The sequence below is a fragment of the Sciurus carolinensis genome, unplaced genomic scaffold (genome assembly GCF_902686445.1).
Source record: "Sciurus carolinensis unplaced genomic scaffold, mSciCar1.2, whole genome shotgun sequence".
Taxonomy (NCBI): domain Eukaryota; kingdom Metazoa; phylum Chordata; class Mammalia; order Rodentia; family Sciuridae; genus Sciurus; species Sciurus carolinensis.
In genome coordinates this window covers 669,179-683,479 of record NW_025920147.1, presented here as the reverse complement: position 1 = coordinate 683,479, position 14,301 = coordinate 669,179, and the positions used below count along the sequence as shown (strand labels likewise).

Sequence of the window (14,301 nt, the reverse complement as noted above, 5' to 3'; positions counted from 1 at the left end):
GAATTGGTCAAAGGTGAACAGGTCTTCCACTGTGGAATCAGTAGGAGGCCTACTAGTGTCCCCAGAACAGCTAAGCAAAGATGCACTCAAACAATTGGAGAATCTTGATACAAAAATCGAAGAGAGAAGCCCAAACATAAATAAAACCAGACTTTGTGAGCACACGAGCTGGGGTATTCTGGCTTCCCTATGGAGGGAAAGGACGGTATACCAGGGTACTGGTCCCTCCCTGCCTGCCCTGCTGAAGCCCTCAGTCAGAGACTGGGGGGCACTCATGCTCTCTTTTCAGCAGCTGTCCCCTCCAGTGTTCCCAGAGGAAGTGCAGGAAGACAGTCCCTGATCCCAAGCTGCCACTACCAGGAAACTTGCTCCCCAGCAGTTTTCCTTCTGTCTGGCCAGACCCTTGCAGGACCATGGACAGCTCTCTGGCCAAGCGCTTGCAGGACCATGGACAGCTCTCTGACAGCTCTGGGGCGGGGCATGGGCGGAGGGATTCCTGCCATTGCAAGAGCTCCAAACCTAGCTGTCAAACCCACCACCGCCTGCGCTCACCAGATCAAGACTAGATACAAACGCTGGATCACACCTTCACTGTGACAGTGGAGGAAGTGTCCTGTCCAGGCCCAGTGAGTTAGATCCTGGTGACGCCATCCCCGCTTGCTCATTCACGGCACACCTGCAGGACCAGTCCTGTGCTGGTGCACCGCCTATCTCCTGTCCTTGCTTCCCCACTTCAGAGGCCCAAGACGTCTCCTGCTGGCAGCCCTGCTCCAGCCACCACCCTCCTCCACCCTTGGTGGCATGTGGAGTGTGCATATTGGGGCCTGAGCCGTTGCCCACCTTTCCAGAGAAGAGTTCCCTCAAGGAGGCACGGGCCTCTCCCTGTACTGGAGGAACAGGTACCACCAACGAAAACCCTCATGTATCACCCTAGTACCCACCTACTGCATGCACCAAGAGCCACACTCTATCTGCCAGCCAGAGACTGCTCAGCCCTCCTGCCACCCACCACCTCCACTGGACTCCAGTGCAGCTGTGCAGCCATTCTGGACACCTCTGGGGAGGAGCAGGAGCGCTGCACCAGCATGAGAGGAGGAATCCCTGCCATTGCCACAACTGCTGACCTTCAACCAACATGTACAACCCTTCCCAGAGGATCAGGAAACGTCAATGGGTCAGCTGGTGGAGCAGGCTCTGAATCCAAAACCCGAGTGCCCCTGCTCCACAGTCCCCCCAGGATCCAGGCATGCTCCAGGTACGCGGTTTCTGTGACTATCCCTCTTGCATCTGGTACACGCACGCGGACCTTTGCACATGCACCTTTGCACGTGCATCTTTGCATGTGTGTGTCCATTCCTGGCACGACCCTGCCTCATGCCCTGGTGAATCTTTGCATGCCCACGTTTCCACGTGCACCTTTGCACGTGCGTGTCTGTTCCTGGCACGACCCTGCCTCATGCCCTGGTGGATTTTTGCATGAGCATCCTTGCACGTGCACATTTGCACATGCACCTTTGCACGTGCATGTCCGTTCCTGGCACGACCCTGCCTCGTGCCCTGGTGGATCTTTGCATGCGCATCCTTGCATGTGCACCTTTGCACGTGCTTGTCCATTCCTGGCAGGACCCTGCCTCGTGCCCTGGTGGACCATTGCAGTGCACCTTTGCACATGCATGTCCGTTCCTGGCACGACCCCGCCTCGTGCCCTTGTGGATCTTTGCATGCGCATCCTTGCACGTGCACCTTTGCACATGCACCTTTGCACGTGCGTGTCCATTCCTGGCACGACCCTGCCTCGTGCCCTGGTGGATCTTTGCATGCGCATCCTTGCATGTGCACCTTTGCACGTGCTTGTCCATTCCTGGCAGGACCCTGCCTCGTGCCCTGGTGGACCTTTGCAGTGCACCTTTGCACATGCATGTCCGTTCCTGGCACGACCCCGCCTCGTGCCCTTGTGGATCTTTGCATGCGCATCCTTGCACGTGCACCTTTGCACGTGCACCTTTGCACGTGCGTGTCCGTTGCTGGCACGAGCCTGCCTCATGCCCTGTGTCAACGGTTTTCTGCACGTGCCCAGGGTTCTCTAACCATTACCTTCCCTACCTGCGTCGTGGTAACAGGTCTTACTCCTGTTTCTTCTGAAACCAGTTGGCCGCAGAAGAACCCTTTCCGCTCGCCGCTGTATTTCTGAATTGCGCCGTTTCTAATAACTGCCATGGGTATGTCCCAGGGAAAGCTTTGTCCCTCACCGGTGGCCACCAGGGACCGGCCAGTGGCGTCCCCCATGAAGCCCTATCACAGCTCCCGCAGACTTCCCTATTCTGGTTGGACACTCTGGGCTGCCTGGTCCCACGGGGACACTCACAGATCATCCTGCCACCGGCTTGCAAGGGCACATTGGCGGTTGAGTGGAGCACCTCCTAGATGCATGTCCAGGATCCTGAAGACCATTCTACACTTCCTGGGAGACGCGGACATGTCCTCCATCCTCCGCATGCCAGGTCTGGTGAGGGAGATGCTGCTGTCTGCTGCACCTTCCACCGATTCCTGCAGCATAGACCATCAAATCATCAAGCACATGCCTCCTATGGCACAGGAGCAGGAAGGGGCTGCTTGCCAGCTTGCAGGACCAAGGCCTGTCCAAGACCGCTGTCCAGGGAAGACTGTACACAGAGCCCCTGGAGACAGTGGCCAAGGGGAGCCTGAGAAGGCAGAAGATCCCGAGGAAAGAAAATGTCAGAGGGGGAGCTCCCATGTGACTGGAGGAGAACAATCTGCCTTCAGGCCCCTGGTGTCCCATGGCCGCCTGCCTTCCTTTGTGCCCAGACCTGGGGCTCTGCAGGTAAACATCTGCACCCAGAGCTCCCAAGACAGAGCTGGCATCTCCCAGGCCACCTGTATGAGTTCCTGCCACAAAAGAAATGCCATCAGCAGCTCATACAGCTCCAGTCGAGGTCTCCCAGGCCTGAAGAGGAGGGCTCCAGGCCCTTCCAACCATAAGCTGCCCCTGGGATGCTCTTCATCCCCAGGGATTCCACCGAAGAAGGCCCACACTGAGAAGGTGGCAGAAGGCAGGGTGGGAGAGCCATTGCCCAGGAAGAAGGGTTCAGGTACTGGGGATGCCGGCAGGCCACGGAAACGGAAGATTCCTTTGCTGCCTCACCACCGAGGGGAACCTCTGAGGCTGCCACCACCTCTGGAACTGGCCTGTCCAGTCACCGCTGAGGACCTAGACCGGGAGAAGGAGAAAGTTCTGCAGCGCATCAACCGCCTTCTGATGGGTGAGACCCAGGCCATGTGTGACAGCACTACCATGGCCCCCCAAGCCCATGCATGGGACCCCGCTGCATTGGGAGGAGGGGCCAGACCTGTGGCATCCCTGGGCCTTAGCCAGAACTTGCTCCACCATCCCAGTACCACCACTGTGGCAGCCTCCACCCCAATGTGGGTGGGCTCTGCTGTCTCATCCCAGAGACACCCTCCCACCTCCAACCTTAGTGTCCTCTTCCCCCACAGCCTGCCAATTGCTGCTTTGGCCCTTCCTCCCAGACCCTCTCCCAGCATGCTGGCAGGCTTAGCTCCACAGCCAGTGGCTCCCTTTGGGACCACCCTCATGAATACCAGTTTGCCTTCCCAGTCCCTCCATGTGGGACCTCCATCCAGCTCGGGTAGGAGCTTCCTCCCCTCTCACCAGGATCCAAAGCCCAACAGGACACACAGGGCCTCACCTGTGGACAGCACCAGCAGGCCAGCTCCAAGGGTGCGGCAAAAGGCTCTGCTTGGGAAGCAGGCTGTCATCTGTGGAGCCACCATTCCACAAATCCCTGGGATTCCTCATGGGAAGATGCCCCTGTCCCTCTCCTTTGCCAGCCCTCAATCTGTACACCTGGCAGCTCCAGGTCCAGGAGCAGTCCCAGTCCCACCATTGACTGCAGGTCCCCCAGCCTTGGCCAGTCCAAGGCACTCAGCCCTTGGGGCTGACACACATCAAAACCACACCATGGGTTCCCATGCCAGCACCCAGGCACATTCTGCTGGCAGCCAGGCTGCAAGGCCTGCTGGGACATCAAATGCATTGGCGTCTCCCTCTGCAGCTGCCCCCCAGAGTGTGGCCAGAGTTTGTCCTGACAACAGGCAGCCCCAGTCTGCCTGTGAGAAACAAGTTCCATCCCCTTCCAGGCTGACAGGGTTAGTTACATCAAAGGCCACTGGGAGGACAGACTTGTCTCCAGGCCTGACTACTCCCACAACAGCAATGAGCATTTGCTCAGAAAGTAGAGGGACCCCCAAACCCGGAGAGCACCAAGGGGCAAGCTTGGGACAGAACAGCAACAGGGACCCTGGCCTGAGCACTACCACTGCACCCAGAAAATGCAAAAGCAAGAGCAAACGGGGGCAAGGAAGCACTGGAGCTCCTACCCTGAATGCCACTCCCCAACACCTGCCCACCCAGGAACACCTAGGCTCATCTCAGGGGACCAACACCACCCCCAGAAAGGCTACTTCTAGTAGCGCATCTGTCCCTTTCACATCAGGGGGATCTGGGAGCCCAGACTTGCTCCCAGATCTCATATCAGCCTTTGGGAACATGTGTATCTCTTCCCAAAGAGGAGGGACCCCAAACAACAGAGAGCAACCTGGGGCAAGCTTGGGACACAGTAATGCCAATGTCCATAGGCAGAGCACCACCCTGGGGACCAAGGGGCAGAAGGGAAAGTGCAAGTCAGAGCAAGAAAACACTGGGGTTTGTACACTTACTGCCACCCTCCAAAGCCTGCCCATACAGAAACCCTTAGGCTCTCCTGGGGGAATAAGGACCACCCCGAAAAAGACCTCCTCTACTTGTAGGCCTGTTCCCATATCACCAATGGGATCTGGGAGCCCAGACTTGGTCCCAGTTTTGACATCTCCCAGGGCAGCAATAAACACCTGCTCAAAAAGTAGAGGAACCCCCAAAACTGGAGAGCAAAATGAGGCAAGTTTGGGACAGAACACTAAGAGTGTCCCTGGCCAGAGCACTACCACTGTCCCCAAAAAACAAAAGAACAAAAGAAAACAAAAACAAGGAAACACTGGAGTTCCTACCCTGAGTGCCACCCCTCAACACCTGCCCACCCAGGAACACCTAAGCTCATCTCAGGGGAACAACACCACCCCCAGAAAGGCTACCTCTGGTAGCTCGTCTGTCTCTGTGACATCAGGGGGATCTGGGAGCCCAGACTTGCTCCCAGATCTCATATCAGCGTTTGGGGCCTTGTGCATCTCCTCTTAAAGAGGATGGACCCCAAGCAACAGACAGAAACCTGGGGCAAGCTTGGGACAGAGCACCTCCAGTGTCCATAGGCAGATGACCACCATGGGGACAAAGGGACAGAAGGTAAAGTGCAAACAAGGGCAAGCAACATTCCTACATTTACTGCCATCCCACAAAGTCTGTCCAAGCAGAACCCCTTAAGCTCTCCTGGGGGAACTAGCACCACACACAGAAAGGCCACCTCTACCTGTGAGTTTGTCCTCATGCATTCAAAGGAATCTGGGAGTCCAGACTAGACTCAAATTTCATATCTGCCTTTGGGGCCATGTTTCTCTCCTCCCAAATTTGAGGAACAAGAAGCCCAAGACAGAGCTAATGGGGCAACTTGGGCTTCAACAACTTCAGTCCCACTAACCAGACCATCTGTATAGTGACCACCTTAAAAGGGAGAAAAAACAACTCTGTTCCTGGGGCTGAGGGGGCCACTCTTAAGTCCAACCCCTGCAGAAACCCCCAAGTCCACCTTGGGGCAGGAACACCTCTGTGAGCAAGGCTGTATGTTCTTACACCCATGCCCTGACCTCTCACCCTGGCAGCTCTGCATCTCTTAGGTTACATTTCTTACAAGTTACATGTTATTTATCTCTCTTTCTCCTTAATCTTAAATTTCCAGGAAATGAGGCATGAGGAGATTGCATATAGGCTGACAGGCCATAGCAGGAACTCTCCTTGCAGTTCCTGTCCCTAAAGTTAGGTATGGGGCCATGTGTAAGATGGAGAAAATCTGAGGCAACTCTTAGATGCCAGAGAACTTTTTGAATATTATTGGGCATTAAAGTAAAAGAAGGCCTAGTTTTTATCAAATGTATGATTTGATTTTGTTTATAGTAATTGGTGAGCAACAAAATTATAAAATGGAGTCAGTATAGATATTGAAAATCAGTTTTACAACTTGCGTGTTTATGCACAATGGTCTTATCACCTTAAATTAAATTAAGTTGTTATATTAGAATTGGTATTTTTTAAGGTGTTAACAAGCAGTAGTTGTAATTAGTAAGGAAAACACAATATAAAATGAGTAAGTGTAAAATTATATTTAATTTTTATAATAGCTATGGATTAAGGAATATAATTTTGTATAATTTTAAACAGTTGTATATAGCATTTTCTGTTTCTATTAGGCACATAGTAATTTGTATAGCAAAAATTAATCTTTTCAATTTAAGTTTAAATGAATTTGAATGATTATTTTAACCTGGAATGAGATGAGAGGTAGAGTTTTATTTTAAGAGAGAACACAGAAGTTATCAAAAGACATTTGGTGAAATAAGAAATACATACGTTCAATGAGCACAGGACAAAAATTTCCACTCATTAATACTAAAAAAGAAGCAAAAGAATGACTAGATTTTACCTAACAAAATAGGAGTAATATTTACTGTCGTTCAATGTTGTGCCAATCCAAGTGTAGGGAATTCGTTCTTTTAAATATTGTTGGGGAGAATGTAAATGGGTAGTATCATTCAGGACAGTGATTTGATAAGTAATTTAAAAGTCTTAGAATTTTATGTGCCATCAATGATATTTTAGAAATTTATGTGAAAATAATGTTTATTTGAAAGCTGAGAGATTTAAAAAAATAAATAAGGTAATCTCCCAGCAGTAAAAAAAAAAAAAAAAAAAAAAAAAAAAAAAAGTTTATTTGTAAAGAGAGAGTTGTAGGAATATTCCTGATAGCTGTTTTTAAGGTAGCAAGAATAATTTAAATGTCCAATATAGGGTTCTGGATAGATGAACTATATGCTAAAAGATCTGGCATTAAAATAATATTGGGTGCAATTTAAAATAATTTAGAAGTTTTAAAACTATTAATATGATTTTATATTTATAAAATGCATATTTATATAAGTTATGTGTTTAATGTTAATAGTAGTTATGTATGAATAGTAGAATTTTAAGATTCTTATGTATACTTCTTAATTTTTCTGAAATGGGTCTCTTGACAAAACTAAGGAAAGATGTTTTAATTTTGAAATGCATCTTAGTTTCTTATCTATTATCTATTCTCTATTCTCTATTCCATATTATCTATATCCATATTATGTATCCATATATGCATTATATATCCATATTATCTATTCCATAGATTTTCGCATATAATGTTTTGGATGAATAGAAATGTTAACCTAAATTAACATTATGTCTGAAACATGAAGACACAAGTTAAGAAAGTTTTTAACCCCCCTTGGGAAGGTGTAACTCCCAGTTATGGCACCAGGAGAATATGCAGTGAAGGGCAGAGCACACCTCCAGAGCCTGTTCACCGTGCATGTCCTAGATCTGTCATGTGTTCAGATGACACTGCTGCACAGTGCTGAGTCCTGTGCCTCTGCTGCTCACTGGGACTCTCCTGCCTCCACCCCAACCCTTGCCTTGGAGGCCTGCCCTAGTGCTGCTACCTGCCCTGGGATCAGTATTGGGCACTCACTTTCACAATCCAGCACAATACTCAGGAATCCTCAGGTCCAAGTCTCTCCTCTGTTGATCTTGAGCATTCTCCCATGGCCACAAACCTCAGTGTGACATTTACATTCTCTCTCTTGATTACAGACAAGTGCTGGGTGCCTCTAATACACCATCCTGCCCCTCTTGTCTGAATTTGAATTCAATCACAGCATTTTCCCCTGAATATTTGGGTGCAAATGCTAAGAGAGCTCATCACTGAGGTTTCCAGGAATTGGGAACTTCCTGTGAATTCAAGGCAAATCCCTACAGCGTCATTTTATTACCAGAAAGCTTGGGTCTGTCATTGTTGATTCTCTTCACCATGGCACTCATTATGATCAAGACGTGTTTACATCATTCACCAGACCATTCCTCAGAGGATTGGATTTGCTCCTGGCAATCAAAAAGGGGACCAAAGATGCCAATTCTGTGCTGAAATCAGTCTGAATATAAAAGAGTTGCCAAAGATGGTAGGGCCCAATTTGCAGGCAATATCCTTTTGAAGATTGGCAATGAACTTCACCTAAATGCCCAAGAATGGTAGAAAATTTAAATATTATAAACTTTCAGGATCTTTTTCTCCAGTTGGCTTGAGGCAAAGCCCCATCATGGAAAGGGGCTCAGAAATGCCTTCAGGATGTCCCAAGGTAGAGTATACCTGACTTCATTCAAATAATTATGTTCCTCTATTTGTCTCCAAAGTAATTAACAAACTGAGTAAATCTTGAGGACTTCTCTGGAGACTGTGTGCTTTGCACATTTCCATCAATATGGAAGACAGAAAAGGTGACACAGGCCCTGAGATGGAGGTAAGAAAAGAGCTGGGGTATGCAGACCAGGATGGCAACTCCCCTACCCAGAAGGGGTTGATGTTTGCTACCAACAGCTGGACAACTGGTACACTCAGTCTTACTTGAATATCCAGGAGGAGTTCACTTTGCACATGGTGCAGCACCACAGAGGTGGGATGCAGTGCTTCATGAAGACCCTGAAAGGCATGACCATCACCCTGGAGGAGGAGCTCAGTGACACAAATGAGAATGTCAAGGCAAAGATACAAGACAAGGAAGGCATTCTTCCGACCAGCAGAGGTAGATCTAGCAAAGAACTGGAAGACAGCACCCTCTCTGATTACAACATCCAGGAGTCCACACTGCACCTGGTGCTGCATCTCAGAGGTGGAATGCAGATCATCATGAAGACCCTGAAAGGCATGACGATCACCATGGAGTTTGAGCCCAGTGACACCAGTGAGAATGTCAAAGCAGGGATGCAAGAAAAGGAGGGTATCCTCCCTGACCGACGGAGGTTGATCTTTGCTGACAAATACCTGGAAAAAGGATGCACCCTTTCTGACTATGACACCCAGAAGGAGTCCACCCTGTACCTGGTGCTTCACCTCAGAGATGGGGTGCAGATCTTCATGAATACCCTGACCAGCACCACCAGCACACTCGAGTTGGAGCCCAGTGACACCATTGAGAATGTCAAGGCAAATAACCAAGAGAAGGAAGGCATTCTTCCCGAACAGTTGAGGATGATCTAGCAAAGAAAGGGAAGACAGCACCGAGTGTGACTACAACATCTTGGAGGAGTCCACCCTGCACCCTGTGTTGTGCCTCAGAGGTGGGATGAAGATCTTCATGAAACCCTGACAGGCACAACCATCACCCTGGAGGTGGAGCCCAGTAAAAGCATAGAGAATGGCAAGGCAGGGATCCAAGAAAAGGAAGGCATCTTACCTGACTAGCAGAGGTTGATCTTTGCTGGCAAACACTGGAAGATGTCTGCAACCTGTCTGACTACAACATCTAAGGGGAATCCACACTGAACCTGGTGTTGCACCTAAGAGGGGGGATGCAGATCTTCATGAAGACCCTGATTGGCATGAACATCACCCTGGAGGTGGAGCGAGTGAGACAAGTGAGAATGGCAAGGCAAAGATCTAAGACAAGAAGGCGAGAATCCCGACCAGCAGAGATGATCTTGAAAAGAGCCAAAAGACAGTAGCCTATTGAATTTCAATCCAGGAGTCAACCCTGCACCTGGTGCTGCATCTCAGAGGTGGGATGCAGATATTCATGAAAACCCTGACTGGCATGACCATCACCCTGAGGATGCACCTCAGTGACACCATTGAGTATGTAAAGGCAAAGATCCCAGGTAAGGTAGGCAACTCTGACCAGGAGAGTTTGAACTGTTGGCAACAGCTACAAGACTGGTGCACCATGTCTGACTATAACATCCAGAAGTAGTGCACCCTGCACCTGGTGTGCACGTCAGATGTGGGATGCAGATCATCTTGAAGACCCTGACTGGCATGACCATCACCCTGGAGGTGGAGCTCAGTGACACCATTGATAAAGGCAAGGCAATGATCTGAGACAAGGAAGGCAATTTTTGTGACCCGCACAAATTGATCTCACAAAAAGCTGGAAGACAGTAGCCTGTCAGATTTCAAAATCCATGAGTTCAACCTGCACTTGGTGCTACATCTCAGGGTTGGGATGCAGATCTTCATGAAGACCCTGACTGGCACGAGCATCGCCATGGAGGTGGAGCCTAGTGACACCATGGAGAATGTCAAGGCAAGAACCAAGTCAAGGAAGGCATCCTCCCTGACCAGTACAGGTTGATCTTTCTTGCCAAACAGCTGGACAACACTAGATGCCTTCTGGATGTTGCAGTGAGACAGGGTGTGTCTGTCTAAAAGCTGTTTTGCAGCAAAGATCAAGCTGTGCTGGTCAGGGAGGATGCCTTCCTTGATTTGGTTCTTGCCTTGACATTCTCCATAGTGCCACTGGGCTCCACCTCCAGGGTGATGGTTCTGCCAGTCAGGGTCTTCATGAAGATCTGCATCCCCCTTCTGAGGTGCAGAACCAGGTGCAGTGTGGACTCCTCCTGAATGTTGTAGTCACACAGGGTGTGCCTATCTTACAGTTCTGTGCCAGGAAATATCAAGCACTGTTATTTGGGGGAAATTAATTCCTTGTCTCAGAGGTGGGATGTAGTTCTTCATGAGGACCTTGACTAGCAAGACCACCAATCTGTTGGTGGAACCCATTGACACATTGAGAATGTCAAGGTAATGATTCAAGACAGATTGGCATCTCCCCTAACCAGCAGAGGTTGATGTTTCCTGCAACAACTGGATGACTGGTGCACCCTTTCTTAGTTGAAGATCTACAAGTAGTCCACCACCACCTGGTGCTACACTTCATATGTGGGATGCAGATCTTTATGAATCTAACTGGCAAGACCATAAACCTGGAGGTGGAGCTCAGTGACACTAATGAGAATGTCAAGGAAAAGATCCAAGACAAGGAAGGCATTCTTCTGACCAGCAGAGTTTGATCTAGCAAAGAGATGGAAGACAGCACGCTGTCTGACTACAATATCCAGGAGTCTGCCCTGCACCTGGTCCTGCACCTCAGAGGTGGGATGCAGATCTTCATGAAGACCCTGACCCACATGACCATCACCCTAGAGGTGGAAATAGTGACATCATTGAGAATGTAAAGGCAAAGATACCAATCAAGGAAGGTATCCTCCCTGACCAGCAGAGGTTGTCTTTTGCTGGCAAAAGCTAGAAGACTGGTGCACCCTGCTGCCTAAACATCCATAAGGAGTCCACCCTGCAACTGGTGCTGAACCTCAGAGGTGAGATGCAGATCATCATGAAGACCCTGACTGGGATGACCATAACACTGGATGTGGACAACAATGACACCATTGAGAATGGCAAGGCAAATATCCAAGACAAGGAAGGCAATCTTCATGACCAGCAGAGATTGTTCTCACAAAGAGCTTTAAGACAGTACCCTGTAGGATTCAAACATCCAGGAGTCCACCCAACACCTGGTGCTGCATCTCAGAGGTGGGATGCAGATCTTCATGAAGAACCTGACAGGCAGACCATCAACCTGGAGGTGGACCTCAGTGATACCATTGAAAATGTCAAGGCAAAGATCCAAGTCAAGAAAGGCATCTTTCTGATCAGCATAGATTGATCTAGCAAAGAGGAAGAAGACAGCAACCTGTCTGACTACATATTGGAAGAGCCCACCCTGCACCTTTTGTTGTGCCTAGGAGGGGGGATGCATATCTTCATGAAACTGTGACAGGCACAACCATATCCTGGAGGTATGGACCAGTGAAAAAATAGAGAATGGCAAGGCAGGGATCCAGGAAAAGGAAGGCATCCTCCCTGAGCAACAGAGGTTGATCTTTGCTGGCAAACAGCTGGAGATGGTGCAACCTGTCTGACTAAAACATCTAGGAGTTGTACACTCTGCACCTGGTACAGTTCCTATGGGGGGGATGCAGACCTTCATGAGAACCCTGACTGTCATGACCATCATCCTAGTGGTGGACCTCACTGACACCATGGAGAATGTCAAGGCAAGAACCAAGTCAAGGAAAGCACCTCCCTGACCAGCACAGGTTGATCTTTACTGACAAACAGTTGGATGACACTAGACTCCTTCTGGATGTGTAGTGAAAAAAGGTGTGTCTGTCTTACAGCATTTTCCAGCAAAGATCAACCCGTGCTTGTCAGGGAGGAAGTCTTCCTTGACCTGGTTCTTGCTTTGACATTCTCCATGGTGTCACTGGGCTCCACCTCCAGGGTGATGGTCATGCCAGTCAGGTTCTTCATGAAGATCTGCATCCCACCTCGGAGGTGCAGCACCAGGTTCAGGGTGGACTCCTCCTGGATGTTGTAGTCAGACAGGGTGTGCCTGTCTTCCAGATCTGTGCCTGCAAAGATCAACCATGCTCTTTGGGGAGATGAATTCCTTGCCTCAGTGGTAGGATGTAGATCTTCATGAGGACGCTGACACTCAAGACTATAACCTGGAGGTGGAGCCCATTGACACCATTTAGAATGTCATGGTAACTATCCAAGACAGGGTGGCATCTTCCCTAACCAGCAGTGGTTGATGTTTGCTGACAACAGCTGGAAGACTGGTGAGCCTTCTCTTTCTTGAACATCCAGAAGGAGTCCAGTGGCACCTGGTCTAACCTCAGAGTTCAGATGCAGATCTTCATGAAGAATCTGACTGGCATGACCACCAGCTTGGAGGTGGAGTGCATTGACACCAATGAGAATATCAAGACAAGGATCCAAGACAAGGAAGGCATTCTTCTGACCAGCAGAGATTGATCTAGCAAAGAGATGGAAGACAGCACGCTATCTGACTACAACATCCAGGAGTCCACACTGCACCTGGTGCTGTGCCTCAGAGGTGGGATGCACATCTTCCTGAAGACCCTGAAAGGCACAAACATCACTCTGCAGGTTGAGCCCAGTGACACCATTGAGGTGTGAGGGCAGGAATCCAAGGAAAGGAAGGCATCCTCCCTGACCAGCAGAGGTTGAACTTTGAGGGCAACAACTGGAACACAGGTGCACCCTCTCTTACTTGAACATCCAGGAGAAGTTCACCCTCCACTTTTTGCAGTATCTCTGAGGTGCAATGCAGATCTTCATGAATGCCCTGACCAGCATGACTACCCCCCTTGAGGTGGAGTCCAGTGACAAAATTGAGAATGTCAAGGCAAAGATCCAAGATAATGAAGGCATCCTTCCAACAAACAGTGGTTGCTCTTTGCTGACAAATAGCTGGAATATGGGTGCACCCTATCTGACTACAACTCCAAGAAGGAGTCCACCCTGTACCTGGTGCTGTACCTCTTAGGTGGGTTGCAGATCTTCATGAAGTCCTTGACCGACACCACCATCACCCTGGAGGTGGAGACCAGTGACACCATTGAGACTGTCAAGGCAAAAATTCAAGACAAGGAAGGCATTATTCATGACCAGTTGAAGTTGATCTAGTAAAGAACTGAAGACAGCACCATGTCTTACTACAACATCTAGTAGGAGTCAACCTGCACCTTGTGTTGTGACTCAGAGGTTGAATGCAGATTATCATGAAACCCTGACAGGCATGACCATCACCCTGGTGATATAGCCAAGTAAAACCACAGAGAATGGCAAGGAAAGATCTCAGTCATGAAATGCCTACCCCTTGACCAGCAGATGGTGACATTTGCTGGCAACAGTTAGAAGACTGGTGCACCTTTCCTGACCAACACATCCAGAAGGAGTACACCCAGAACCTGGTGCTGCACCTCCAAGGTGGGATGCAGATTTTCGTGAAGACACTGACAGGCAAGACCTTCACCCTGGAGGTGGATCCCAGTGACACCATTGAGAATGGCAAGGCAAAGATGCAAGACAAGGAAAGCAATCTTCCTGACCAGTAAAGATTTATCTCACAAAGAGTTGGAAGACAGTAGCCTGTCAGATTTCAACATCCAGGGGTCTAACCTGCCCCTGGTGCTGCATCTCAGAGGTGGGATGCTGATCTTCATGAAGATCCTGACTGACATGAACTTTACCCTAGAGGTGGAGCCCAGTGACACCATTGAGAATGTCAAGGCAAGAACCAAGTCAAGGAAGGCATCCCCCCTGACCAGCACAGGTTGATCTTTGCTGGAAAACAGCTGTAAGACAGACACACCCTGTCTCACTACAA

At 49.4% G+C, this 14,301-nt stretch overlaps 3 protein-coding genes across 3 annotated transcripts; all 3 read left to right on the top strand.

The window, feature by feature from the left end:
• The first annotated feature begins 2,215 nt into the window (after positions 1 to 2,215).
• LOC124974415 (putative POM121-like protein 1-like) lies at positions 2,216 to 5,272 on the top strand. The gene has a single exon (XM_047537694.1). The coding sequence runs from the start codon at positions 2,216 to 2,218 to the stop codon at positions 5,270 to 5,272; it is 3,057 nt and encodes a 1,018-aa protein (XP_047393650.1).
• A 3,484-nt stretch (positions 5,273 to 8,756) lies between these two features.
• Positions 8,757 to 9,305, top strand: LOC124974414 (polyubiquitin-B-like). The gene has a single exon (XM_047537693.1). It carries the CDS (start codon positions 8,757 to 8,759, stop codon positions 9,303 to 9,305), a length of 549 nt encoding a protein of 182 aa, XP_047393649.1.
• Positions 9,306 to 12,935: 3,630 nt separating this feature from the next.
• On the top strand, positions 12,936 to 14,029 carry LOC124974413 (polyubiquitin-B-like). Its single transcript, XM_047537692.1, has 3 exons — positions 12,936 to 13,082; positions 13,383 to 13,566; positions 13,803 to 14,029. Exons 1-3 carry the CDS (start codon positions 12,936 to 12,938, stop codon positions 14,027 to 14,029), a joined length of 558 nt encoding a protein of 185 aa, XP_047393648.1.
• Positions 14,030 to 14,301: the final 272 nt, after the last annotated feature.